Here is a 27,162-nt window from a genome sequence, read left to right as displayed (position 1 = left end):
GAAAATTAAGCTTTACTTTCCTCCTCTAAAGATCTCTGATTTACTGCATTTGAGTCCTAAACCCAACAGTCCTGTGGAAGTCTGTGTGTAGCCAGGAGCAGAGGTGATGTGATTTGAAGGCCTGTAGTTCAAACTGTTGGACAAACCTTCCTCTCCTGTAGAAGAATGTATGGTGTGGGTGCTGTCTGCTTGTCCCTCCTAACCTCTTTCATCTATTTTTATAGAAAAAGGGAGGCAGACAAAAGAGAGGCACCACTAGAAAAGTGTCTTGCATTGCACTGGGCTCTCTCTGCCTTGCTATGCTCCATCTTTTATATTGCACTGCTGTGGGACACAGACCTAAGAGAATTATTTAGCTCAGCTTTCTCCACACCAAAACTGCTTTCCCTGTTTCAAGGCTGAAATATGGGGAACAACAATACTGAAATCCTCTCTGTGGAGCCACTGCCTTTCACAGAAGGAGCACACAGGAATTCCTTCTATTCACATTCACTTCTTCACTCAGACACTCCCATTTAGCCTGCTCCTGTCAGATCCAATTACAAACCGGCAATACCCATCCCTCTTTTCCTTCTGGATAAGCTCTCCCTTCAATTTGACTTGTTTCAGGCTGTTGGATGCCAGCTGGGAAATGGAGAAAACAATCTGGAAACTGCAAACACATTTTTCTTCCTAGACTGTTACACGGCACCTTCAAGGACTCCAGGATTCCCACAGAATCACACACACTAAGGTGTGCAGAGCAGCGGAGGAGCACAGGTGCTAAGAAGCAAATGGAAAGAAAAATTTCAGTGTAAATGAATATTAAAAGGCAAACATCAAATGGCCAATCGTTGTATCAAATCCAGAGATACCAAAAAACGCCTGGTGTGTAGGAAGGACAGAAAAGCCTGAGCATTGGGTGCTAAAGGATTCAGCATGGGAAGAAGAAACACCCCACAACCCCTGGAAATCCTTTCTCTGGGTGCCCCTGACCCAGCAAAGCCAGCCTGCAGCCCACAGTGGGGGATAACCAGGAGGCATTTTGTCCCTGGCATCCAGTGGCCTCAGCCCCGTGGGACTGGAGGTGTCTCTCTCCGAGGGGGAGCAGGTCAGCCCCGCTGCGGGACGTCCCTGGGGACGCGTCTCACATCTATCCGCCAGCAGCCAAAGCTGCCCTCATCTGTCTTCCAACACCTCATCTGCTCCTCGCCGAGCCTCCCCGCGGCCTGAGCCCAGCACCCCCCGGGAGCAGCGGGGCGGGCAGCGGGGCGGGCAGCGGGGGTGCAGGGCCTGGCGCTGCCCTGGGCCCGGGCCCGGGAACGGCTGCACCGGTCCCGGCAGGGCGAAAAGGCTGTCCCACGTCACCGAGCGGCTCAAAGGAACAGCTTCTGGCATCCCGAGCAGGCGGGGGAGCCGCTCCGGGCACGTCCTGCCCCGCCTGCCTCCCTCCCTCCCTCCGCTCCGGTTCCCGCTCCGGGCTCAGACACCGGTGCGCTCCGGGGGCAGGGTCGCTGGTGGAGTCCTGAGTCTCGACTTTCGCACCGGGTGTGTCGGGTCCTGCCAGCCCGGCCCGGGAGGCAGCGGTGGCCCCGGCAGAGCGGCTGCAGCCCGCAGGCTGAGCCATACGCACCTCCCGCCGCCTCCTCGGTGCCGCAGCCCGGCGGGCGGGGAGCCCCGGGGCACCAGTGTCTGAGCCCCGGGGGCACCGGTGTCCGAGCCCCCCGGGGATGCCGCAGGGCCTGGGGAGGCGGGGACCGCTCGGCCCCACGGAGCGAGACGAGGCCAGAGCCGCATCACCTCGGCCCAGGCACCGGGTGGCGGCTCCACAGCGGGGACGGGGGGGAAAAAACCTTAACGGGAAGCGCCTCCCGAGGCAACGCGGCACCAGAGCCCCGGGGGACGCGTCTCTCCAGCCCGTCCCGGGCGGCCTCTGGCAGCGCCGGGCACCGGCCCGGGGGGCAGCGCGGGGCCGGAAGTGCCGCGGGGCCGGAAGTGCCGCGGGACCGGGCCCCGCCCCGCCCGCCCCCCCACGTGGCGCCGCACGCGCCGGGGGGGGGGCGGGGCCAACCGGCGGTACCCGCGGCCCGGCTCGCGCAGCAGCCCCCCCCCCCTCCCGGGGCGCCCGGCAAGTCTCGCGATAGCAGGGGGCGGCCGCCCTCGCTCGGCTTCTTCCGCCCTCAAGGCGAAGCCTCGCGACATCTCCCGCCCTCGGCCTTCGCCGCGGCGAGTCTCGCGAGAGCGGGCGGCCGCTGGTTCTCGCGAGAAGCGGCGCCGCCCGCCCCGCCCCGCCCGGGCCGCCCCCGGCCCCGCCGCCCCGCGGCTGCTATGGTCGCCAGCGATGGACCCTGCCAGGCCAGGTCAGCGCTCCCCCGGCCCCGCCGCGCTCCCCCGGCCCCGCCTCCCGCCGCTGCCCCGCTCGCCGGGACCCCCGCGGGTTAGGCCGCCGCCTCCGTCCCTGCGCACCGAGCGGGGCCGGCCCGAGCGCGGGGGGAGGCGGGGGAGGCCGCTCGGCCCGTTGTGCGGGAGGCAGCGCTGCCGGCCCGCCCTGCCCCCGCTGCGTCCGGGCGGCGGGCCCGCCCGGGGCTGCCCGCGCCAAGGCTGGAGCCCGGCCCGCCGGGCCTCCCGTTATTCCCGGCCCCTCCCGGCCGTGCCGCGGGCGCCGCGCGGGGCCAGCGAGGCCCGGCCCGTGGCTCGGCCCGGCTGCGTGCGGCGAGGCCGTGCGGGGGGCGCCCGGTGCTGCGGCGCCGGGCAGCGGGGGAGGTCAGGCCAACAAAGGGCGGGCGTTCTGCCGCCCATCCAGCGCTCGGTGTGCGCGCTGCCGGGAGCAGCCGTGTGACGCCAGAGCTGGCACCGTCTCCCCGCTGCTGGAAACCTGCCTTTTGTCTCTTTCAACTTGCACGCAGTCGTCTAGGCCCAGGGGAACATGTAACTGGCCCTGCCCCGTTAGTTTGTCAACAACCGAATTAAAATGATCTTTTTGTCACCCTCTGCTTCTTAATAAGTTAATTATTCCTTCCACCTCGTAGCTGGTATCTGGTTTATTTTTTCTCTTGCTTGTTTGTCATTCACCTGGCACTTCTCTGCCTTCTGTTTTCTGCTGTGCTACAGCCTGTGTGTTTCATCTGAGTGGGTGAGGTGCATTTATCCTGTTTTGTAGGGAGTTAATGGGGACAATACAGGTCAAATGTGCTCAGGCCTGTGATGCTGGTGGTTGCTTGCATGACCTGGCTGTGTGTGTTAAAGATATTTTAAAAGTTCATCTCAGTCACACATCTGCATCATTAGGTGTCTGAGTCAAAACCCTTCCATATGATGATTTACTTACAGCCCTAGAGGAACGTTATTCTTTTTAAAAGCAAAACCACAAAGCCATTTGTATGAGCCCTCTGTCAGTGCTCAAACCTTCTGTACTTTCTCTTCCCCAGGAAGCCCCTACCAGTCGGCAATTGAAGCTCTAGGGAACTACCCCCAGAAGAAGTTCTACAATGTCTCAAAGCTTGGAGGAGCCAAGTATGGTAATGATGATGCTTTTTAGTTGTTGGTGGTTGGGATGGTACCAGTTGGGGTGGTTCCACAATTGGGATGGAAGCATGAACCAGTTCCTGCTGTAAAATGCTGAGAGATGCACTTGTGGATACATTCTTCATAGATTGTGAGTGAAAGCTTTTAATTTTCCCATCTGATACTGAAGGTGGCAGAGGGTAATACTGCATGTAAAGGGGAAGCAACACATCTAGCTGGAGCTTTCAGCAGTGCAGCATCCCAGAGTAATTTGTCTTTTGGATAAAAAAGAAGCTATAGAGAACTCCTGTGTAATTAAAAATATGGTTTCTACTGTAGTTTTGTACTGCTTCTTGGTGTTTTAGTCTCACCTTGCCAGCAACTTTGGGTCATGTGGGACTATTCACTAGAACGTGGCTTTGACTGCAATGGCTGCAGAGAGATGAGGGGGTTTTGTGGTGTGCAAACAATTGCTTCATCTCAGTGTGTCATTAATCAAGTGGTATGTGCCAAAAAGACTTTTATCAGGTCTCTCTAAGTGCCTTTTAAAAAACAAAATATGTGCCCATGTCATGGGGGAGGGCAGTATATGCAGATGGGAGAGCTATAGATCAGTGTCAGCTGGAATAGGCTTTATTTTGCAGATAATTAACACATACTTTCATTATTCACTCCCTTTGCTTTCCTGCTAAACTCCTAAAATACTGAGGTATATATTGAAGGATTTGGGTTTTTTTTTTCCCCTGGTTTTTTGAGGTCTGATTTACTCTTCTGTAGTCACTGTATCTGTGATGTATTTCTTAACTAAAAAATTACAAGGGGATATTTCACTTAAAACCTGTATTTGACAGTGCTAATTTCTTCCCCATGGTTTGAAGGGAAGAGAGAGGGGAGGTTGTGCACAGTGGCTGCTGAAAGCTGTGTGCAACTGCTTTGTGCTCTTTCTCATTTCTGCTTCTTCTAGTGCTGAGGTGACTCTTTCAGATAAGCACATGAGAAGGAGGTAGAGTGGTTCTGCTTGTGGCTTTGCCCAGCAGGAAGCACTAGTGTAGTAGTAACAAAACCTGTCAGTTCTGCACCGGTTTTTTGAAAAGGGTGTTGACAGGAGTGGAAATATAAACAGAAGATACTACTTTTGGTCAAGATGTGCCATAAAGCTTGGAGCAGCAGCAGATAATCCTGAGGATACTCAGAGGAGGAGTCTAAATAGACTAGACTAAGAATGTCTTCGTCTTCCAGAGTTCTGTACAGGAGTTGGAAGCCTCGTATTAACTACATATTAGCAAGATACTAAGTAAGCAAGATACCAGGCACAGTGTGGGACAGCACTGATGGCAAATCCAAAGCATGTGGAATTGCTCACTGCATTTCTTGCTAGAACATTGATTTTGGGTTTCACCTGTTTGCCCTCTGCCCTGGGGCTTCTGACTATAGTATGGCAATAAGCACCTGTTTAAGTTAATCAGATTGCTAATGTAAGTGTTAGTTGTTTGCCAATTTGCTAGGGAGAATCTGATTTCCTAGTGCTTAAAACAGTGTTCAGTTATGGGGAAAATGGTAGCTAGAAGGAGTTCAGAATTATTTAGGGCAGAGGAGACATCTGGAGATGTCTCCAGATGGGAGACTTGCTGGGACTAGAGCTAACTTAGAGGGCCTTTCTTGATTGAGCCCCACAAATCTATGAGGGTGGAGATTCCACTCTGTCTCTTGGTCCTGTGCTTAACAACCCTCTCTGTGAACTGCCTTTTCCTTGTGACTTTTTTTGTCCTTTCCTTGTTACTTTTGGAGAAGCCAGGCCTTGCCTGCTGTGCTCTTGCTGTTGGGTTGTGGGTGACTACAGTTGGCCCATTTAGCTTTGCCTTTTCAGGGTGAGCACACCTGTGTGCCAGGTGCAGCAGCCCCACAACCATCTCAGAAGGATCTTCACTGAAGACATGTTTAGTATTACATTATTGTATTATTTTGAGTGACTTGTCTAATTAGATGGCAGTAGATAATATCTGAGAGACACACACAGTGATAACAGAGTCAGTAAATTCTACCTATACTAATAGTTGGTGGACAAACCTCTGGGTTAATTGGAGACCACCAGATCTAACTGTTTCTTTAAAGCCTGAACTTAATTCTTTCACTGTCTTCTTCCAACTAACTTTGTTTTATTTCCCACTGTTCTCATGAAATACTTCCCTGCTTGAATGGTGCTGGAAATAATGGGATTTGGGGAGGATTATGAATTAATGTTGCCTTTTTGTTTGCAGTGAATAGTGACATCTGCTTCCTTCTTCTCCCACTTGTTTCATTCTCATGTCCAGTTCCCTAAAATTTCTTGTGCCAGAAAGCTGCTTCTAGTCAGTATCTTGATCCAGATCAGCAACAAGCTAACTAATGTTGTGTTTAGTGAAATAACGTTCTTCATCTTTTATTTTCATATTTCATATGTGTTTCATTTTAGGGCACATAGCAGAATAGTTTCTGGTCTTATTAAAACAAAATATTCTGGCATTGGATGCTTTTGGCTTGACATCTCAAGTAATGAAAGGCTGAAATTCAGTCTTTAATATTCTAATTGCTGCTTTTTCCCCACACTGCTCAGTAATCCCAGGCCTAGATTCCCTGCATCTCTCTCCTGCTGGCATAGCATACCCTCTGAAATGTCACTGTCCTTACATGGTGGGGTGAAGCCATCGGTGTCTTCCATCCAAATCCCATAAGATGGTTCACTCGTCTTCTGCAATGCTGCAGCTCAAACCCAAAGGCAGCTGGAAAAGCAGGCTCTTGTAGCTCTCATCCTTCCAATCCTTAGCAAAGTGGAACTCTTGAGAGATGTGAGATTCTAGTTTTGAAAAAGCCTCGTGATTGGGTGGCTCTGCTTTGCCCTAGATACTCTGCCTTACTCCATACGAGTGCTGTTTGAATCCAGTGTCCGCAACTGCGACGGCTTCTTGGTGAAGGAAACGGATGCCATGAACATCTTGGACTGGAAAACAAAACAGAATAATGTTGAAGTGCCCTTCTGTCCTGCCAGAGTTGTTCTTCAAGACTTTACGTAAGTGTGTGTGTGCCAAAACCACTGATCTGTGTAACCTCACTAAGTTCTGTGCACCGTTTTTTGCCTTGAAAATAAAAAGCACCCGGCCTTTGGGTATTGAAGTATCTTTTTCTCAGTAGAAACTTGTGCACTGCTTCTGTGATCCAGCAGATTGCTTGTAACAATGACATGGGATGTGAGGACAGGAGTTGCTCCATAGACTATCCTCATTTTAGTGCAGGCTGGTGAGGCTGAAGCTGTTGGCCTGCAAGGAACACTACAGGATAGGACCCCAAACACAAATGGAAGTGGTGACACTTTGGCTGTAGCCAGATGGCTGATGGTTGGTTGAAATATGTGGAATTCTTGGTTCAGAAAGCTGAAGATTAAATATTGCTTCCTGCACAAGTATATGTAATCCAGTTGAATCCATGAATAATACATATAATTAAAGAGAAGTCTTTAAGGTTATTAACTTTTTTGGTGATTTGAGTATAGCATAGCTAAAAGGGCAGTCCTTCAGCAATTTGCAAATAGCAAATTTAAGCTGTTTAGCTGACTCATTAACTGTTTGTTGATCAGGAAGTGAGATAATTGGAAAACGGAATTGTGATATTAGGTAGCTTCTGCCTAGCAAGCAAAGTTAGGAAGATTTGTATAGTTCTGTGTTACACAAACATGGTCCTCCTTCAGTTTTGTACTTGAGGTGTGCTGTCCTATGTAATAGCAACAAGAATATTTATTTTCCTAAAATGCCATGAGCTGCAGAAATGGTTGGCTCTGTAAGAGCCTGTAAGACTCTGTAAGAGTAATAATACATGCTAAGGTGTTAAAATATATAGCACAAGTGTGAGGTAATAATTAACTGAAAAATAGTTTTGTAGTAAAAGTACTATCAGTTCAGAAGCATAGCAAGACCAAAAATGTAATTCTCTTCTTCATGCTGTTCCTATGTTTGTTTGGTAAGTTTTCTTCAAGCCTGCTTTTGCTTGTTGTGAATGAGTACCAACTCTGTGAACTTCTAAAATGTTTCTTCAAAATTTAGAGAACAGAATAGCAGGGGGTTATTGCCCAGAATAGAATTTAGGTAGATCTATACTTAAATGAAGTTAAAAAGAAGCTTGTTTATTTTTGTGAGTTAGTGTCCCATGTTGCACTCTTTTGTTGTTCTTTCTGTTAGTGGAATTCCAGCAATGGTGGATTTTGCTGCCATGAGGGAAGCTGTGAGAAATGCTGGAGGAGATCCTGTGAAAGTCAATCCTGCCTGCCCAACTGATCTCACTGTTGACCATTCTCTGCAGATTGATTTCAGCAAATGGTAACGTGCCTCATTTCTTTGATGAACCATTCATTTTTGCCTGATACTGATCTGTGGCTTCAGTCCAGCCTTGGTACTGTCCCATCAAATCATTTGTCACATGTGGGTCCCTGAAACTAGACCTGATGGTTGTCTGAAAGAGGGCTGGATAAAATTGGATAAAATAACATTCTCGAAGGAGAGAGAGAATGATTGTGAGGGGTTATGGATGAAGCTGACTGGCAAACCAAATTCTAGGCAAGGGATTGCTAAAATAACTGGTTCTGTCATGGTTTCCAGAAAATCATGTCTTAAGAGAATGAGACAGAGGGAGCTGGTACTTTTGCTTTGCCCTGTTTTTACTGTTAATGCTACAACTCTTTTTTTTTAAACGTGACTACTGTGTCACAGCACCAGAGGAGCAGCTGGTGCTCCTGCTGGACACACTGACAGGCTGTCATTCCAGCCCATAACCTGTGATTGATTACTTTATGGGCCTGGATTTTACAGCAGATGAGAGAGGCTGCATCTCTTTGCAGGGAGAGTAGTGCTCTTGTATGAGTCTGGAAAAGTGTTGGGACTACTTTTGCTAGAAACATAGTACCGCAGAAGAGGGAAAATGTGTGTTTATTCAATATTTGCTGAATTGCTAAATAAATAATGCAACTCCCTTCCACCTGCTCCTGCATCATGGAGCCTTTCAGACTCGGGCAGAATTGTGTAAATTGCTCAAGCACTTTGGGAATTTTAGAAGTTCACTGGGAAAAAGCCTGTGGTTAAATGGACAGGGATGTATGAGTCATTTCTTCTAAATACTTAGGGGATTTCAGGTTGGTGAGTGTTAAAGTGAAGAGCAAGAAGCTCCAAATCATTAGTTGTGTTGCATGTGTGTTTTCAGTTCTGTGGTCTGCCCATTCTTGTGCCTGGAGGGGCAGCTGATTTGATTGCAATTAGGCTAGCTAAAATTATCATGAAGACCCAAGTGTTGGCAAGAGGTTTCATTCACCGTGCTGCTTTGTAATGATAAATCCAGCCTCTGTGGTTTCACTTTTGGAAAGCTTAGAGGATCTCGGCAGCTGCTGCCTGTGATAAGAAACCCTTTGCTGGAGCACGGGTTGTGCTGCTTTTATGTTGCTTCCATTCCCTGCTGATCAGAGGCTTGTGGGCTGAGATGTCCTCTGGGGCCAAGCAATAGCCTGCAATTCAGTAACTACAACTAGCTTTCTGTCTTACTAAAGCAGAAGAAAGCAGTGGCTTTAATTACAAAGCAATTATTTGATAAATGTTGAGGGGAAAAAATGCAATCAATTTTTCACAATAAGCTTTCTTTGCTTTCTTGCAACAATGGAATGTTTTACAAATAGAGGGTAGTGTGCTGTATGGTCTATTTAAAAAAACCAACAGTCTTCTGACTGACCTGAATATATCTGAGCCTGTGAGAATTTGTATAAGAAGTCTAATTAAATTATGGTTAAATTTCTTTCCTTGAGAAAGCTTTGTCTGTAACCATTCCTCTGTGGATTTAACAGAACATGTACAGTACTGTCTTAAAGAACCATGCTCAGCAAGTCCACCACTTGGATGAGGCTCTACCCACACCTTTGCAGTTCCAAACCTGGAGTTTAGCCTTTTTAGTGTTTGTTTATAAAGGTTTCTGGTCTATTGTGAGGATATGGAAGGAGCTGTTTATCTGGTGTTAATCTTACACACAATCCAGTTCTGTTCACTTATTACCACAGTCCATTTTCTAACTCAGCTTATCCAGGGGTAGTTCATTGTGCAATAGGATTGGGGATTTTCCAGCTGATATTTTATAATCTGTTGAAAGAATTACAAAAAAACACAAAGGGGAAAACAAGCCAAACTGCTAACGTGTAACTTATTCTCGTTTCCCGTTCCAGTGCGATACAGAACGCTCCGAACCCGGGGGGTGGTGATTCCCAGAAGGCCCTGGCCAAGCTGTCCCCGCTGCGGGCGCAGCCGCGGAAGCTGCCGTGCCGGGGCCAGCCGGGCTGCAAGGGGCCCTGCGACTCCAGCCGCGGCCCCGCTCAGCCTGCTGCTCAGATCGAGAACACCCCTCTCCTCTGCCCTTTCCACCTTCGGCCCGTGCCTGAGTATGAAAGCTGCTTTTCATTCTTTGCACCCTTCTGTGTTGGTAGCTGCCCGGGACAGCTGGCAGCGGTGTGATCTGTTTCTCCTCTGTACTCTTCACGTGTGCTGTGGGCAGGTCTCAGCCTCTAGAAGAAGGTCTGACATGAGCAGATTGGAGTTAGTCTCCAATACTTTTTTTTTTTTTTTACAAGAAGGGCTTTATTAACACAGTGCAGATGGCCAACTGTGTGACTCATGGCTGTGATTTTAAATTAAATTGTTGAGAGTTCCCTTGTTTCTTTACAAGGACAGCAAAGCATAGGAGTGATGTATGTTGCAAAGTAAACCTCAGTGAATAGAGCAATGAATCATTGATACATTTCTAAAAGTAAATTTTAGTTTTCCTATGAGAAAAAATTCTCTGGCTCTTAAAGAAGAGCTAAGAGCTAGCCTGTACATCATCTTCCAGCTTCTACAGAATCTGAGTCCATCTGTAATTCACTGAATATCCTGCCTATATGCAGTGGCCTAGGAGAACCTCATCTCTGGCTTTTCCAGGTTTTCAGTATTATCAACAGATCACACCATTCCACCTATGGCAATTACATGCAATCATCTTCCTTGTTCAGCTGCCACCTCTTTTCTCTAGTGGACTGTTGAGATCTCTCTTCCTGTGCCTGACAGGTGTAGAATTGAAAAGCTGATCAAATCCATATCACACAGTGATACCATGCTGATTGTCTTGGTAATTGTACAGATATGCAAATGTTCCTGCTCAGTACAGGGGTGGGGATGCAGAACTAGGGATGTTTTCAACAGTATTGATGTTTGTGGCAGCAAATCAGCAGTGGTATTTATTAAGCTGCAATGTCAGTGACTGTTCCTCAGGGCTTTGCCAAGCAGTGTGGCTGCAAACGTGACACTGCAGAGGAGAAAGGGAAGGGTCATGATGTAAAATGCACCTCTAGAAAACTGAGGACTTTATTATTCCTTCCTGGTGCAAAGCAAGTGTGTTCCTGATCCTTCTCAAAGTAGAAGTTATTCCTCTTAAATTGTGGATTACTCCTTTATAAAGAGTATCAATGTCTTAATAAATAACACTTATTTAGAAGTATGGTTCATTTTATGAGACTGTACTGGTGAGTATTTGTGAAGAAGTTGTGGCTTGGAGAGTTCCAGTTGCCATGATGTTCTGCTCTGCTGCCAAAGGGCTGGGACTGACCCTGGGGAGTGTTAGTACATGAACTAGTGAACATGTTGGTTCTTTACTGTGATTGATTTCTGAGGTGTGCAACCTGTAAGACTGCTGATAGAGGGGGGGGGGAAAGCTGCTGTGTTTCATACTATGTGCTGGGAAATAGATATCTTAAAATTAGCATTTTTGAGATCGAAAGCTTTTAGGCCAACTTTAAATAGAATGTCTTTTCAAGCACAGCAAGATGAAGTGAGTTATTTGTCACTGTTTACAGAAAGCTTGCTGCAAGGAAGGAATTATCTTTGTTTGAATAAACCCCTTCAGATTTTGCTGCAAGCTTAAATGAGTCTTTCATCTCAAACAAGCAAAAAAAAAATCCCAACTTTTTCTTCTGTAATTTGAAATTAATTATGACAGTGCTTGTAAACTTGTTATCTACCTAGGCCTGAGACAGTACTGAAAAATCAGGAGATGGAGTTTGGCAGGAACAGAGAACGGCTTCAGTTTTTTAAGGTACGTCTGTGTGCCTGTGGACTTTGTATTGTGGTGTGTTTTTGTTGTTTTAAGAGCTTGCTCCATTTATCTACTAGTGTTCAGGTTTAGATGATAAGTGAAATGTAATAATTTGGAAATGTCAGACTCTCAAACCTGAATTTAATATGGGAGCAAAAAGTTGGCTCATGACAATGGTTTATGACTTTAAATCTAAAAATTTAGGCAGCAGATGTTCTAAGTCTGTGTTGGTTAAAGGGGAGATACATTTTCGTAATTTTAACTTGGAAAAGTTTATATTGTTTGATTTGGCTCTTGGCAGTATGAAAGCAGTGGACAAAGTGGGTATTTATGGAGCATTAGTCTTTTTAATGCTTTTTAATGAGCTCAGTGCCTTAGGTCATAGTGGGTTTCTTGCTAAAAGGTTCACTTATCCACACTTCTGTTCCAAATCTTCCTGAAGTGGGAAGTGTTGAACAGAGGCTGGTGTTGAGACATTGCAGTCTCTCTCACACTTGGCAGCAGTGCTGGTAAACTGATTTTTAATGCAAGTCCTGGCCAGGGATCTGCAACATTGATATGTGATCCTCATCCACCAATGTAACATGGCTTAGCAATCTGATGCAATGATCTACAGATACTTTCCTATAGGTGGACTCAGTGGTTTCTTTCAGAAAGTTGCAAATTAGATTTGATTTTATTTTATTAAAGAGGGAAATGTCCAGGCTGAATCTTGTAACCAAGTTTCTATGTCAGCTTTGTAAAAATCTAGCAGCCTGAATTTGCATGTAGCAAGATCCTTCTCTGAATTGCATCTTCAGTCTCATGCAGGCGTGTAGAACCTAAACTCATTTCTGCTGTCAATAAAGGACTTAGGTCCTCTTGTCTGAACATTAGTCTTAGCTGTGCTTGACACCCATTGTTGTGAACCTGAGGGTAGGAGATTGATGCAGCCCTGCTTTTGAAAGGTAGGTATGAATTATTGATTCAGCCTTCAGCAAGAGCTGAATGCATGGTTTTGCTGATGATCAGGACTGTTTTAGAATCCAAGGGCATTGTGTAGCTCTGACAAAAGCCACTTGCATAAATAGCAAGTACTGCTTGATTACATGTTAGTTCTGCCTCTTTAGTTGTGTTCTAGGAATTGAATGTACCTTAACTCTTTTCTCATTTTGAAAAATTACAGTGGAGTTCAAAGGTTTTCAGGAATGTATCCATAATTCCACCTGAGACGGGAATGGCACACCAAGTGAACCTGGAGTATTTGTCAAGAGTTGTTTTTGAAGTGAAAGATTTCCTCTATCCAGACAGCTTGGTTGGCACAGACTCTCACACAACCATGGTCAATGGCCTGGGCATCTTGGGCTGGGGTAAGTATCCTGCAAGTAACCTGATGGCACTTTGAAGAGCACAGTAGGGCATTACTGAGAGACTTTCTTCCCACTGTGTGTTTCTATCTCAAGCACAACAAAACCTGTCTTGAATTATTCAGAATGCTTCTTGTCTGAAAGAATATCAACTAACATTTCTTTCCATTGAGAAACTGCTTTTTGTAACTTAAAGAGAAAATAGCCCCAAAAAAATTCATACACAGATAAGTGCTGATTGTATGTGCCATATGAAATTCATATGAAGGTTTTTTTTCTCTTGGAAAGTTAATTTTAGATACAAAATATTAATTTTAGATATACAAAATACTTTCTGGTTGAGTGTGTGGTCTAGCTTCAGCAGTAGTTTTGCTTCATTTTATTTTTCACATGCAAATGTTGTAACAGAACGTACATGTTTCTTGCTTTAGCATTTATCCTTAAGAGGAAGGGCTTTATTAATTTTTAGGACCTCGAAATACTTAGTGTCTGTGACTTAAACTGATGAAAAGCCACCTAATATTCTCCTTGCAGGTGTGGGAGGGATCGAAGCAGAAGCAGTGATGCTGGGGATGCCCCTGTCTCTCCCCTTGCCCCAGGTGGTTGGGTGTGAGCTGACGGGCACAGCCAGCCCACTGGCTACATCCATAGATATTGTTCTGAGCATCACGAAGGTGAGAGTTCCTTGCCTTTCCAGCCAGTGCAAAGTGTGTTGTAAGTTCTACCCGTAGTGGTTGACAACTGAATTGAATGCTGGGAGTATTCTTAGAATACCTGTCCTCATGGTGGTGCAGAAAGATACAGATAATTTCTAACCACTTTTATTTCATAGTCCTGCAAAGTAATGGGATTTTTCTGTCCTGTCTGTAGTGCTCTATTTATAGGTCCCCTGTCACTTAAAAATAGTATGTGTGCAGGGTTGGGGCAGGGGGGAGATGCCCTGTTTTCCATTTTTCTCCTGCTGACAACATGTAGGCTTCTTCAGGTCAGACTTTCTCTGGCCACCCTTTTTATTCTAAAATGTTCCTGCAAGACACAAGGCCTGTCTGTGGGTGTGAGCTGGTGTAACTCAAGAGTATGTTTTCTGAAGACAGGGTTTTGCCAGGGTGGCACAAACTGTCACTGTGGCAGCAGGTAGAGCTGCAGTTGCTTTGAAAGTACATTCCTCTTTCTGGCATGATGCTCTAGGAAGTGTGAATCTGTTCTTGACTGGGAACTCTGAAGAGCTGAGTTGCAGATGGAGGTGTGTTCCATTATGTCAACTTCCGGTGTGGATTTTTAGAACCCAGTGTGAAAATTGTGAATTGTTGCAACAAATGTTGCTTGACTCATACATCTTCCCATAAGAATGGCTGTTCTGTTCTTTGAAACAGCATCTTAGGCAAGCTGATGTGGCTGGGAAGTTTGTGGAGTTCTTTGGGAGCGGCGTGGCCCAGCTGTCTGTAGCGGACCGGACCACGATAGCCAACATGTGTCCCGAGTACGGTGCTGTCCTGAGCTTCTTCCCTGTTGATAATGTGACACTGAAGCACTTAAGGCATGCAGGTAAAGGTGGAATACCAGTAGAGATTCATTTTTAGATACATGGCAGTATGTTTGCTGCTTATAACTCTGCAGTTCTTAAGCAGTGATTCTCTGCAGTCCTGACACAAGAGTCAGGGAGTGAAATTCCGCAGTGCAGTGACAGGCTGTGCCATGGGATATATTTGGCTACAGCTCTTACCCTGTAGCATCTCATGCATCTGAGTGATGCCTACCACCAAAACTGTGCTGTGCCTATTTACTGTTGGCCAGTTTTGTGGGATGCTTTTTATGTGGCGCTTGGCTCTGAGTTATTGACCTGCTTTATTTGCACAAATATTTTCTTTTTGTGACCTATTTCGTCTCCACTAATCCCATATCCAAGTGAGGCTGTAGTTTATATAGGCACAAGGCTGCATGTGGAGAGCTGACTTGCTCTTGAGGCTTGTGTCCAGTCTGGCTCACTTGTCTAATACCTGATTTGCCAACATCATGTTATCTTTCAACATCCAGAGACGCTGTTTTGGAAAACACAGGTACACCTTTCCAAGAAAAGTATGAAGGAAATTCTCACTTAGATTTTGAAAAGTGTATGGAATAATGAACCCCTTAGCCACCTGTAGATTCCCTACAAAATCAATATCTAAAATGATTGCTAGAAAGACATGAAGCCATCAAACAAATGACATTTCTGATTTTTGTCACAATTATCTTTTTTCTTTGGAGTGCATCATTTCACTGACGTTTCCAGCTAAGCTAGAAGGATGTCCATTTCTTACCAAGCTGCTGCCAATAAAGCCACAGGGTAACAGATACCAAGAAAAGCTAATTCACATCAGTAAGCCTTTCTGACACTAAAGTCTGTCACTTCCAAAAACAAGTTCAACATTTTTAATTTAATAACAAACACATTTTGTCTGGTCAGTGCAGAGCAAATGAAACATTTTCCATCAACTAAGCACATGATTTGTATTAAACAAGTAAATCTTAATAGAGAAAAGCTTTATGAACTTCAGGGACAAATCTCTAAATTTAATTACAATTATAACTGCTGGTGTTGGAACAGCTTATTTAGTTCCTTGATAAAAGAAGCAAAGTTAAGCTAATTTAAAAAAAAAAGTATTTTAATTTGTGCATAATTCTGGAATAGCTTCTGGCAGTTGGGGTATGGAAGTGGTGTGTCTTAGAGAAAAGTACTTTGGATGGTAAAGGATAAATCTGATGTGCTTGCAAGAGTTTTAATTTCTAGGACTTGTGTTTTATTTATTTTTTGAATGTGACTTTTCTCATGTTTGAAATAACCTTCCTAAGGTTTTGACAAGGCCAAGCTTGAAGTCATGGAAGCATATCTTAAAGCTGTGAAGTTATTTAGAAATGATGAGAGTTCTTCCAGAGAACCTGAGTATTCCCAGGTATGCTTGAAATTACTTGTTTCTGGATGTGATAACAAACAACTACTGCTGATTTCCCATTTTTGTCTCCCACTGTAATTTTCATTGTTTTTATAGAAGTTGCATTTATTAACTCACAACTTTGAGAAGCAGAGTATGGTTGCAAAACATAGAAAGGGTGGGGGAAAGAAGAGAAGTACAGTAATGTTCATGTCAGCTGCTGAATTCCTGTCACTCCCGAGAGATCAACTAGGTCTTGTGGGTGGCAATAAAGTCAGGGATGTTGTTACAACACTTTGCATAAGACTAACAACTTTTTCCAGTGGGCAGACTTGGAAATAAAGGTCCAGAGTTTTAATGTCTCAGAAGATCCAGATTCTAAACAGGAGAGGTCCTGGATGTCAGGAGGATCCTCAGTGTGCAGTTGGGCTGGCACTGGTAACACGTGGCTTCTGTTTCTCTTTTGTAGGTGGTGCAGATCAGTCTAAGTTCTATAATTCCATATGTCAGTGGCCCCAAGAGGTCCCAAGACAGAGTGGCTGTTACTAATATGAAAAGTGACTTCCAAGCCTGCTTAAATGAAAAGGTTTGTACAACTGATGGGCTCTTCAAAAGGTACTTCCCATAACACACTTGAATAAGTCTTACATTACGTATCCCTTGCATATCTGCTGAGCCCTCCTTATTACTATATAAACAGCTTAACCAATGATGAGGTATCCTGGTAAATTGTAGATGTATTTGCCAAGAACATGAACTTCCAAAACTCCTGTATTTCACTCTTTTGATTGCCAGGGAGGAAAACCTTAAATGTATGTAATAAATAGCATAAGATTGGGAAACATTTTCTCATATTCAGAGTTGAAAATTCAACAGCTCTATTTTACTTACTTTCCAAAACTGAATTACATGAGAAAAGAGAACAGTATCTTAAAGCAGATGCAGAAATGTAGCTAATTGGGTGCTCTGGGTTCTTCACATAGCAAGCTTAGCTTGATTTCACAGGAAATGTTTTTACTCTGAGGCCGCTGTTCTTGGTTGGGAATATGCACAGGTATCCAAGAGTGCAGGCAATGCACTCTTGTGAATAATGTCTTGTAAGAGATTATTCTTTCATGTGTAGCAGGAAATGAGCAGGGGATCAGCCATGCTTTGCCTGGCATTTGCTCACAGTTGTTGCAAGGCTAAAGCAATTACGAAATAAGAAGGATGAGACCAGTGTAGATATGGAGAGGGGCAAGAACTGGTGGCTACTTACCACATCTGTGAAGGGTTCCTGATAGGACAGCTGAGTATTATTTTAAAATGAGGGCTCACTTGGTCTGACTGTAGTGTCATATTTTCTGTTCTGTAATAACTGCCAACATGTGTTTCTGTCATCCAGTCTGGCGTCAAGGGGTTCCAGATTGCAGCTGAGAAACAGAATGACACTGTACCTGTTCAGTATGAAGGAAATGAATACAAGCTATCTCATGGCTGCATTGTCATTGCTGCAGTAATCAGCTGCACCAACAACTGTAATCCATCAGTCATGCTTGCTGCAGGTATGCTCTGCCTAGTGACCACCAACCTGATCTTAGTGGTGCTCCCATGTTCACACAGCCTTTGCCTTCACTTCTGTATGTTCTCTCTACTGACTTGGCCTAAAGGTTTGAAACTGTAAACTTTTAGCCTTAAACTTCTTGTATGATCTGGAGGTTGTATTTTACTTCTCAATATTATTAACTCAAAATTTGTATCAGAAAGCAGTATTAATGATGGTAATTACAAAATATTTGCATATGGTAGAATTTCAACAGGTAGCCAGTTTTAGGGCTCTTTTGGGATAAATGTTCTTTTAAGAGATAGATAAAACAAGCTGTGTCTTTTGGTTTTTCCATGGCAGGGCTCCTGGCCAAAAAAGCTGTTGAAGCTGGGCTGGTGGTTAAGCCCTACATAAGAACAAGTTTATCACCAGGCAGTGGAATGGTTACACATTACCTCAGTTCAAGTGGAGTATTGCCATACCTCAGTAAGCTTGGGTAAGTTGTAACTCCTGCTTCATTTGTCAGTTTAGGAAAACAGCACACAGGGTTTTATACAGGCTGATAAATATGGTTTCTGTTCATTTTGGGTTGGCTAGTTCTTAACTTTCTAGATTAAGTCAGCAAGTAGTTAAAATGACAAAGTTGTGGTTTGCTCCAGTGTATTCCCACCTTACAATTGACTGTGTGCAGGTCTCTACCTCATCTGAGCTTTGTTTTTTCAGTAGTGATCTACTTTAAGTGTCTTACAGGACAGGATGCACTTGGTTAGATATATATATATATGTATATGTAAGAAGTGGAAGCTGGATGTAAATCTGTCAGGACAGTCTGTCTTACTCTTTTAATGTTGCTGCTGTTGTGGGGTGTTTGGCATGTTCCTGGTTGCTCTGCAGCAATAACAATTAAATGATGTTCATAAATCTGTACAGTGCCCAGTTGTGCTCTGTGAGGAATGTCTTTGCTTTGCCAGTACTTGAGGAACTAAACATCTTGAGATACTTTATTTGATTTAACTTGATGGATTACAAAAATGTTACCTTGTGTCTTCCCACTCCTAAAAAGTCCCAATGTCAAAGGGAAAAAAAAAATCTCCTTGGTGATTGTTAATAGGAGAAAAAGCTGTTTTGCTAACAAATTGCTTGTGATCATTTAATGTCCTGCTTGATTGCTTTATTCCACTGTAGGTTTGAGGTTGTTGGATATGGCTGTTCAACTTGTGTTGGAAACACAGCCCCCTTGCCAGAAGCTGTCAGGAATGCAATCAAACAGGTAAAGCTCTAAGGCTTGTTGGATACAGAAGGACAGAGCTCACCCTGGTGTGTGATCAAGAAATAATCTTGTTGGCTTAGACTTTCCATGATGTTTTTGCCTATCTGCATGTCAGAGTTACACCGTGGATGGTAATTCATTGCTATGTAGAATAAACATCATACCTAGGATTTGTAGCGTACAGGTATCACTTACAAGATGAAGACTTAGGATCTAATATTATGGCAGATACAATGTATAGATTTAGCCATAAAGAGAGGGGTTGCAAAGGGCTGTGTGCTGGAGTGATTTTTAACCAGCTGCAGCACTTTTCTCTTGTGAAGCAGAAGGAAAATACAAGAAATAAAAGGCAGGAGAGGAGTTCCCTGAAGTGACCGGAGAAGAGATCAGAGGGTCAAGAGTGGAAAGGAGAAGGAGGAAGGGTAGAGGGAGAGAACAAAATACCTTTAAATTGAAGTGCTAGGATAAATTTTTGAAGTGGAATGCAAAAAGCTCGTCTGAGTCAACAAAAAAATAGCGCAAGCTGTTGAAGCACCACAAAATCCTAGAAAAATGTGTATGGGTTTGTCTTCCAGGGTGATATAGTTGCCTGTGGAGTATTGTCTGGAACAAAGAACTTTGAAGGACGTCTCTGTGACTGTGTCCGTGCCAACTACCTTGCTTCTCCACCCCTCGTAGTTGCTTATGCTATTGCAGGCACTGTCAGAATAGACTTTGAAACTGAGCCTTTGGGTAAGTATGTCCTTACATGTTGTATTTCTGCATCTAATGCACATCTAGAAGGGGTGTTTTGACATGCTTTTCAGCATTCAAAAGCAGTATATTTGAAGAGAAAGCTCAGTCCTATTTGGTGTGGCTTGTAGCTACAGCAAAGCATCCCCTTGACTGATGCAGTTGTTTGCATATCTGGCACCATCCCCAAAAACCTGAATATATACATAGAATATAAAGATGAAGTCTCGTCTTTTATTCTTCAAGAATACTCTTCTGTTTAAAATCTTGTTCAGGCACTGGCTTTAATGGCAGAAGTATTTACTTAAGAGATATTTGGCCCACCCGAAGAGAACTTCACACAGTGGAGGAAGAGTGTGTGATATCATCCATGTTTAAGGAATTGAAAGAAAAAATGGAGGTAAGAATATTCTATGTAACTTAAAGATTGCATTTCATTGTAGCTTTATAGTATCTTCCAGGTGAATGTGATTGGTTTGTCAGTTATTTCCATTACTGTAAATGAGGACTAGACTGAGATGGTACTTTTATTTAATAGTGATCCTTATGTGATATGCAATAAGGTGACTTGTAGTACATAATAGAAATTAAAAAGCAAATTGCCAGTAGGTCTTTGCTTTCAGAATGTCAACACATTGTAAACTAATCTGTGTTCTTTTTTGTTAACTTTATTTTTTGTAGAAAGGAAACAAACGATGGAATTTATTGGAAGCACCTGAGTCAACTTTATTTCCCTGGGATTTAAAATCTACTTATATCAGATGTCCTTCCTTTTTTGATAAACTTGTAAGTACACTGGATCTATCCTCTTCGTCATACGAGTTAATTTAGGTAAAGGAGTAGCTATTCTAGAAAAGCTTTGATTTTGAAGTAACAAATTCAATTAAGGCTACTATTTTTTAGTCTTTAAAATATTGTTGGTATCTCTGGAACAAGTGGAGCCTGTAGATCAATATACCTTCAAATATTGCAGATATATTTTATGTCTCTAATGGTCTTGGAATAAAAATATGGGGTGTTTTTTGTTGTTGTTTTTCCCCTTCCCCTTTAGGCCAAAGAACCAGTTTCACCACAACCGATTGAAAATGCCCACGTCTTGCTCTATCTGGGAGATGGTGTAACTACAGATCACATATCCCCTGCTGGAAGCATTGCAAGGAGTAGTGCTGCTGCCAAGTATCTGACCAACAAAGGGTAAGGGCTTCTCATACCAAACAGCTCTAGTTCTGGTAGAGGACTGTGTCACATGCCAGGTGATTGAGCAGCACTGTTGCTTGCCTTTGGAAATGTCTGGCTGAATAAAGTGGAGGTGATGCATGGATGAGCAAAACAGTAACTATTCCTGGTTTTGATAAGTAATCACCGGTCACCTAGTTGCAGTAATGACAGTTCTTGCAGTCTCTGGGGTTGCAGCCAGCCGCTGAGATGTACTCTGAAAGAACTCACCCTTCACTGTTGTTACAGAAGTGCCTGCTGCCAAATGGGTGCCACAGCAACAGCCATGGACTAGTTCACTGGTGAGGTGACTGATCTGTGGCTCTGGGGTTAGTCACTGGTACTGCCACTGGCCTCAAAACAGACCCGAAGACCAGAGCAGAAGCTCTAGCAACATTCATAGTTTAAAAAATGAAGCCCAGTTTTATAAACGACTGATGCTCTCACTTCCCTCTGCATCAGTGAGCGTCCTGCAGCAGTAATGGGTGCTTTTCATCTCCACTGCAGTTCTGAGGAGACAGAGCACAGAGCTGTTCAGTGTCACACCTGATCAGTATGGTGGAAACCCTATATTTGTGTTACATTGCAAAGGTGTATTGTTACTAGCAGCATCAGTGAAGCATGACAAGACAGTAGCCCTTGGTGTGGACTCTTCTACCCATTGCTTCAGTCTGGATGAGTAGTATTACAGGAAGGAAAGAATTAATAGGCCTTTATTCCATGGATGGTCTTTTAATTTGTGAGTAAAGCTCTCAGTTTGGTACAAGGTTTGTTAATAAATAAGCTGGTAAATGTGAGAGGATTAGTGCACAGGGATGTTTCCTAGAACAGTCTCCCCATAATTTCTGAGTACCATACTGCTCATAGCACTTCATATAGTGAAGTTGTAGAAAATTTAAATTGCAGCTTCCCTTGTGAATAATCTAGCAATGACTTAAACGTTTTGTTCATCATCTATAGTGATTACATTTGTTGTTTAGTTCTTCATAACTTGCAGTGATAGCTTAGAGATGCTACAATAATTATTATAAAAATCACACTATTTTAAATGAGATAATATTGAAAATAAGATTCCCTTTTAAATATTCTTTTTATTCTAGACTCACACCTCGTGAATTCAACTCTTATGGAGCTCGGAGAGGTAACGATGCTGTGATGACAAGAGGTACCTTTGCAAATATCAAGCTTCTGAACAAGTTCATAGGAAAACCAGCTCCTAAAACAATTCACTTCCCATCGGGACAAACGGTAAAAATACCCTTGTTTGCCCAGCTGCTCTGAAACTGTGATGCAGATTGAGGCCTCACTCAAACTATTCCACTTTGTTATTCCACAGCTAGATGTGTTTGAAGCAGCAGAGCTGTACCAGAAGGAAGGCATCCCTGTAATTATTCTAGCAGGAAAGAAGTATGGACTGGGTAGCTCAAGAGACTGGGCTGCAAAAGGGCCTTTTTTACTGGTACTGCTGGTTTGTTTGGTTTTGGGGTGTGGTTTTGTTTTTTTCTGGAAATACCTAAAGCCACATTTAGTTTTGGGGCATGAATATGTTTTGAAACTGTCTCCAGTCTTGAATATAATACCACATCTTGGGTTTAAAGACTTATCAATAGTTTATTTGCTAGAGTCTTCATGAAAGGAGTCACTGGGTCAGGATAAATCCAGATTTTCTAATTATGTAATTTACCACCTTAAGCTCCAGATTTAGAAAGAAAGTAGACATATATCTAGTGCTGACCTCTGGTCTCTGTGGGGTATTAAGTATCTGGCAACTGGAGACTTAATTTCCACTAATATTCTGAACATACTTGGGGTCAGCCATTTATTCACATGCAGTAATGGAAGCAACTACCCTGCGTCTGGGATTTTCTGCTTGCTAACTACAGCATGGTCACTGTTACAAAACTCCATTTCATGCTGGATGAGCCTGCTCTGCCTTACTTGCTTTCATCCAGCTGTAAAGCTAGAAGATATTCCCTGCTTGCTTACTGGACTCATGCACAGCACTCTCTGTACTTCTCTTTGAACTGCAAGTTACGGACACAATATGTATTTGAAGCTTGCTTCTGCATTCCTCTCTGACTGCTCTATTGAAATACAAAATCACTTGTATTTCTGCAGGGTGTTAAAGCTGTCCTAGCTGAAAGCTACGAGAAGGTTCATAAAAGTCAGCTGATTGGAATTGGCATAGCTCCTCTTCAGTTTCTTCCTGGGGAAAATCCAAGTACTTTAGGTCTCACTGGCAGAGAGCAATTTTCTATATTGTTCCCTCCAGAGCTGTCGCCCGGAATGACTTTGGATGTGAAGGTATCTTTGCAATGTTTTAAATTTCTCTGTTGAATGTGCTGACAATTGAGAGCACAGAAAGAAAAGTTAATCCTGAGGATTGAAAGCAGGAAACAAAACCTAGGTCTTTTCTGAAAGTAAGTGTTATAACCCTGCCTGAAGTTTCCCATGGCCATTGAAGTTCCCCCAGTACATGTACGCTTCTGTTCTCTGCAACTTTTGAGGCAGCCTGAAATTCTGGATTGTTCTTTTGGGTGTTGTTTCCCCCCCTTCATGGGGCTGTGCTTAGGGTCTCGTCTCTTGGCACTTTTTAAAGACAGGGGTGCAGCTATGTGGGAGAGACTTGAGGTTTCTATTCTGTGTGAAGGAACTGTATGCCTGTGATAACACACTTTGTGCAATCTTGGGGAGGTGGCTTTTTCTTGGTTATCCAAAGGCTGTAGAATGCTTCCAGCTGGGCCTCAGCTGTGCAGTCGAACAAGCCTTCATTCTGTTCCCAGCAGGGTCCTGGATCTGCAGGGGCAGATAAGCAGGTTGCGTTTGCTTGTGCTCAGCAGAGCTTGGGCCTAGAGTGTTAACAGAGAATAAACAAGGGGAAGTGAAAGCAAAGCTCTTAATTGGTCTCTGTTTTATGCTTTTGTTTTGAAGACAAGCACTGGAAAAGGATTCAGCGTGATTGCCTTGTTTGACAGCGACTTGGAGATCACTTTATACAGATATGGTGGAAGTCTGAACTTTGTGGCCAGAAGATTCTTATAGTAGCTACTGACTATGGGTACCTTGCATAACTGGTAATTCTGAAATGCCTTGTGTGAACCCAGGAATCTGTACTGTGGAACTGCAAACAGTCCTAGTGTGCTCACAGTTACTTCGTCCATGGATGTAAAAGATTGTGAATCATTGTAACTGCAACGAGATCCTTCCTGATTTTAAATAATATTCTAATGGTGCTATTAAACATTGCTAAAATCAACATGTGTGTTGTGGCAGAGAGCTGTAAGTATGGAGGGGATGTTTTATCAGACCATTTTGTAAATAAACTATACGAAATCTGAAACTGATTGTGCTGAAGATTATTATGTAAGATGATTTTCTGCAGTTGTTTCCACTCAGTTCTTGCACCTGTAAATCTGTGTACTGCTGTTTGGTGCTTTAAGGGTAGCAGATGGTATGGAATGTTAAAGGCCAAACAGAAGTTATTTTCCTTTTGCATCCAGAGCTTAAAACAAATATTCAATTTTCAATTTCTTGCTTGAATTAAGTTATGGGCTGAGCAAAAATCAGCTCACATGATGCCCATGGTATCCTGAATCACAGATAATTACTTTCTTACCTTTATTATGGGATTACATTTCATCTGGTTCCAGATTTACAACTCATGCTATGAAATACTGTGTGCTTAGAAGTATGGGAAACATCTCTGCATCTAAAAAGTGCTTGCAATTGAGTGTAGCACCCCAGCTTTTTTGGCAAGCTGTGGTGGCCTTCAGCTGAAGTTTGTCATATCTACTTGAATGGATACAGTTTGTTATTTATGACATCAGTTTTTATTGTACTGTCTGTGATACCATTAGACCCAAGTACCTCCCCATAATATTTAACTTTAAAAATGTTTATTAGAACTGTTTCAATGCCTCTGCTTTAAATATGACCTGTGTCTAATAAGTTATACTTGTTAAATGTTACACAGCTGAGGTAGCTGTACTGCCTTGTAGTGCTTCCTAATGTGCTGGTAGTTTACAGCTCTTCTGAACAGGCATCAAAAGCCCCTGCTCAAGATCCCAGACTCCTGAACAGATCGGGCTCTTAGCCCATTGCAACTTGTATAAATTTACTTGTCAGCACATTGATGGTAAAAACCTTGTTCTGCATTTAATATTAATAGAAGATGCTCAGTTTCTGCAGAGGTGCTTGTTTTTCCCCTTAAACTGGCATCGACCAGCTTCTCATCTGTGCAGGTGAGTCTGCAGCTTCAAGATGCTATTTCTGAGCTCCTGTGTCTTGAAAAGCTTCATAGGACTGCTTAGAGTTTACATAGAGGTTAATTTATTTTTGGAGACCAAAACTGCAATAACTTGCCTCTGAGTTCTCAAGATTTTGCTTTAAGATTTTTTTGTTCTTGATAAACATTGTCTTAAACACCAAAATTTTCAAGAGGATTATGTGAGCTTTACTACCTGTGCTCTCAGTTTATAACCAGATACTAAGCTAGTTGACTTGCAAGCTAAGAGTTGCACTGTTCAAATCTTCAAATAGTATGTTTCTGACATTTCTTTAAAAACAGACACACAAAAAAACCCCCATCCCTGGCATAATTATCACTATAATGTATTTTTGACAGTTTGAATACAGATTTAGCTTGACTTCACTGGCATAACTTTGACACACCTGTTTTATGTTATTGGACAAAGTTTCCTATAGTTTGAAATGCTGTATAATCTGGTTTTATATTTCACATGGTTTTGCTGTGATGTTATTTTAGCCAAGATAAATACCATTCTGGTGACTCCTACCACTGATACAGTGACAAGTCAATGCATTTTTTGAATACTATATTCATCTGAATGCTTGAATGGCTTTCTGTTCTGTGGTACTTTTGCTGATTTTATCCAGATTTGTTGAGCAGATCTTATTTCTTGTACAACAATGTCTAATACTGGTTGTTTTTTTTCCAGCTCAAAGGTGTGTTCTTGATTTTTAGCTCAAGAAAATGTTCAAGTGTTCATTATTGGGGAGCAAATAGGAATTTAGTGCTGGCACATAATGATGCCTGATGCAGATGATGATAAAAACAACGCCAAGCTGGTTTAAAATCTGTGTAACTCCTAGTGCTTGAAAGGAACACAGCCTCCCACCCTCTCCAGTGCAGGAACACTTGTTGCTTCAGAAGGAGACAGTGATCTCAGCCATGGCAAGGTAAACCAGTAGTGTCAAGTTAAGTGCAATTTCAAGGGGTGTGACTTTCCTGCAAGTTGTCAGCAACAAAGCTAGTCCTCTCTTCAGAGAGATGATGCATTTCATTCCCATAGCAACTACTTTAGTTCTGCTGCACACCTGTGTCTTAAAATCAATGAAAGGACAGCTTTTGAGCTGAGCTCTGGCACAGCTGCTTTTCAAGGTTAGGTTCCTGCTGTTGCTGCAGTGGGTGCAGCCCTAAATATGCCAAGCTGGGGAGTGTCTGAGCTGTGCAGACTGTCCGTGCCCGTGGGATCTGTATGCCTGCAGTGGAGTGGGTGCTGTGAGGAACAGCTCTGCTCATGTCCCCATCTCCTGCTTCTCACGGGGTAGTGACCTGCTAGTGCAGGAGCACTTGCCTGGTTATCCAAGCTCATGTGCCTGTCCCCTCTCCCTCGTGCAGCAGTGAACGTTGTGCAGTCCAGCTCAACGAGCCACTAGCAAAGGGAGGACGTTCTGACTGAACAGCCTGCTAGGATCCTGGGAGCAGTAGCTGGGCAGGAGTGACACCTGCTTTCTGGCAGGGGCAGGACAAGGTACAGTCAGAGGATTGCTGTGATCACACACAACATTGTTCAATTAGACATCATTAGAGTATCTTAAAGCATAGGAGGAAAAATAGCTTTTTGCAGAAGTGACTCGGTGTGTTAGATTGTATTTAACCTAGAATTCTCTTGGTTTGGATTTGGGAGAAGAATGTGTTCCAATTTTTCTAAATATTTTTCTGTCCTTGTGCCCCCTTTTCCTCCCTTTCCCTCCCAAACAGCAGAGCTTTGGGGTAGTATTGTTGTTTATACATTTTACACCTGAATATAAAGACATGAAGCTATGTATGTTAAACATGTAAGCAACTGCAAATCAATGTCTGCTGTTTAAAGCCAACAGAACAGTGTAAGTTTTGATTTCAATAAGTATTGTATAGATCTATCTTAAGTTCAATTGACAATTGTGCATAAAATGTTACCAATGCTGTAAATTATTTTTAATAAAGAAAATTGTATCATGGTTTTTGGATGTTACAATCTATTTTTAATAGATAAGTGTGGAATACACTTAAATAGTATGGAATACTTTTAAAATAGTACTGAAGTAGAGATGAAAAAGGGATGAATGAGGAAGAGCATATCATTGTATATGTTTTGTTTTTCTTGTTAGGAGTGGCTCACGTGGACTTCCAAGAGAAGTTTTCTGAGTTAGCTGAGCTCCACGTGCTAGGCTGGATATTGTAACTAGATCAAATGCCTTTGGAACAGGCTAATTTTTTAATTCTACTTTAGAATCTTGATAAAATGTCATACGAAAGCAAGCTGCTGGCCA

General features: G+C 43.4%; 1 protein-coding gene across 1 annotated transcript; it reads left to right on the top strand.

Moving 5' to 3' along the window:
- The first annotated feature begins 2,262 nt into the window (after positions 1–2,262).
- Positions 2,263–26,850, top strand: IREB2 (iron responsive element binding protein 2). The gene is made up of 22 exons (XM_051628634.1): positions 2,263–2,339; positions 3,408–3,497; positions 6,364–6,529; positions 7,692–7,829; positions 9,710–9,922; positions 11,538–11,607; positions 12,773–12,956; positions 13,488–13,627; positions 14,327–14,498; positions 15,786–15,886; positions 16,335–16,451; positions 17,250–17,409; positions 17,751–17,886; positions 18,576–18,660; positions 19,236–19,392; positions 19,668–19,792; positions 20,074–20,178; positions 20,444–20,586; positions 21,708–21,855; positions 21,944–22,066; positions 22,726–22,911; positions 23,539–26,850. The coding sequence occupies exons 1-22, from the start codon at positions 2,321–2,323 to the stop codon at positions 23,647–23,649; spliced, it is 2,889 nt and encodes a 962-aa protein (XP_051484594.1). The 5' UTR covers positions 2,263–2,320; the 3' UTR covers positions 23,650–26,850.
- The last annotated feature ends 312 nt before the right edge of the window (positions 26,851–27,162 follow it).

The sequence above is a fragment of the Apus apus genome, chromosome 10, assembly GCF_020740795.1.
Source record: "Apus apus isolate bApuApu2 chromosome 10, bApuApu2.pri.cur, whole genome shotgun sequence".
NCBI lineage: Eukaryota > Metazoa > Chordata > Aves > Apodiformes > Apodidae > Apus > Apus apus.
Note: the sequence above shows the minus strand (reverse complement) of the source record. Positions and strands in the feature narration are given on the sequence as shown.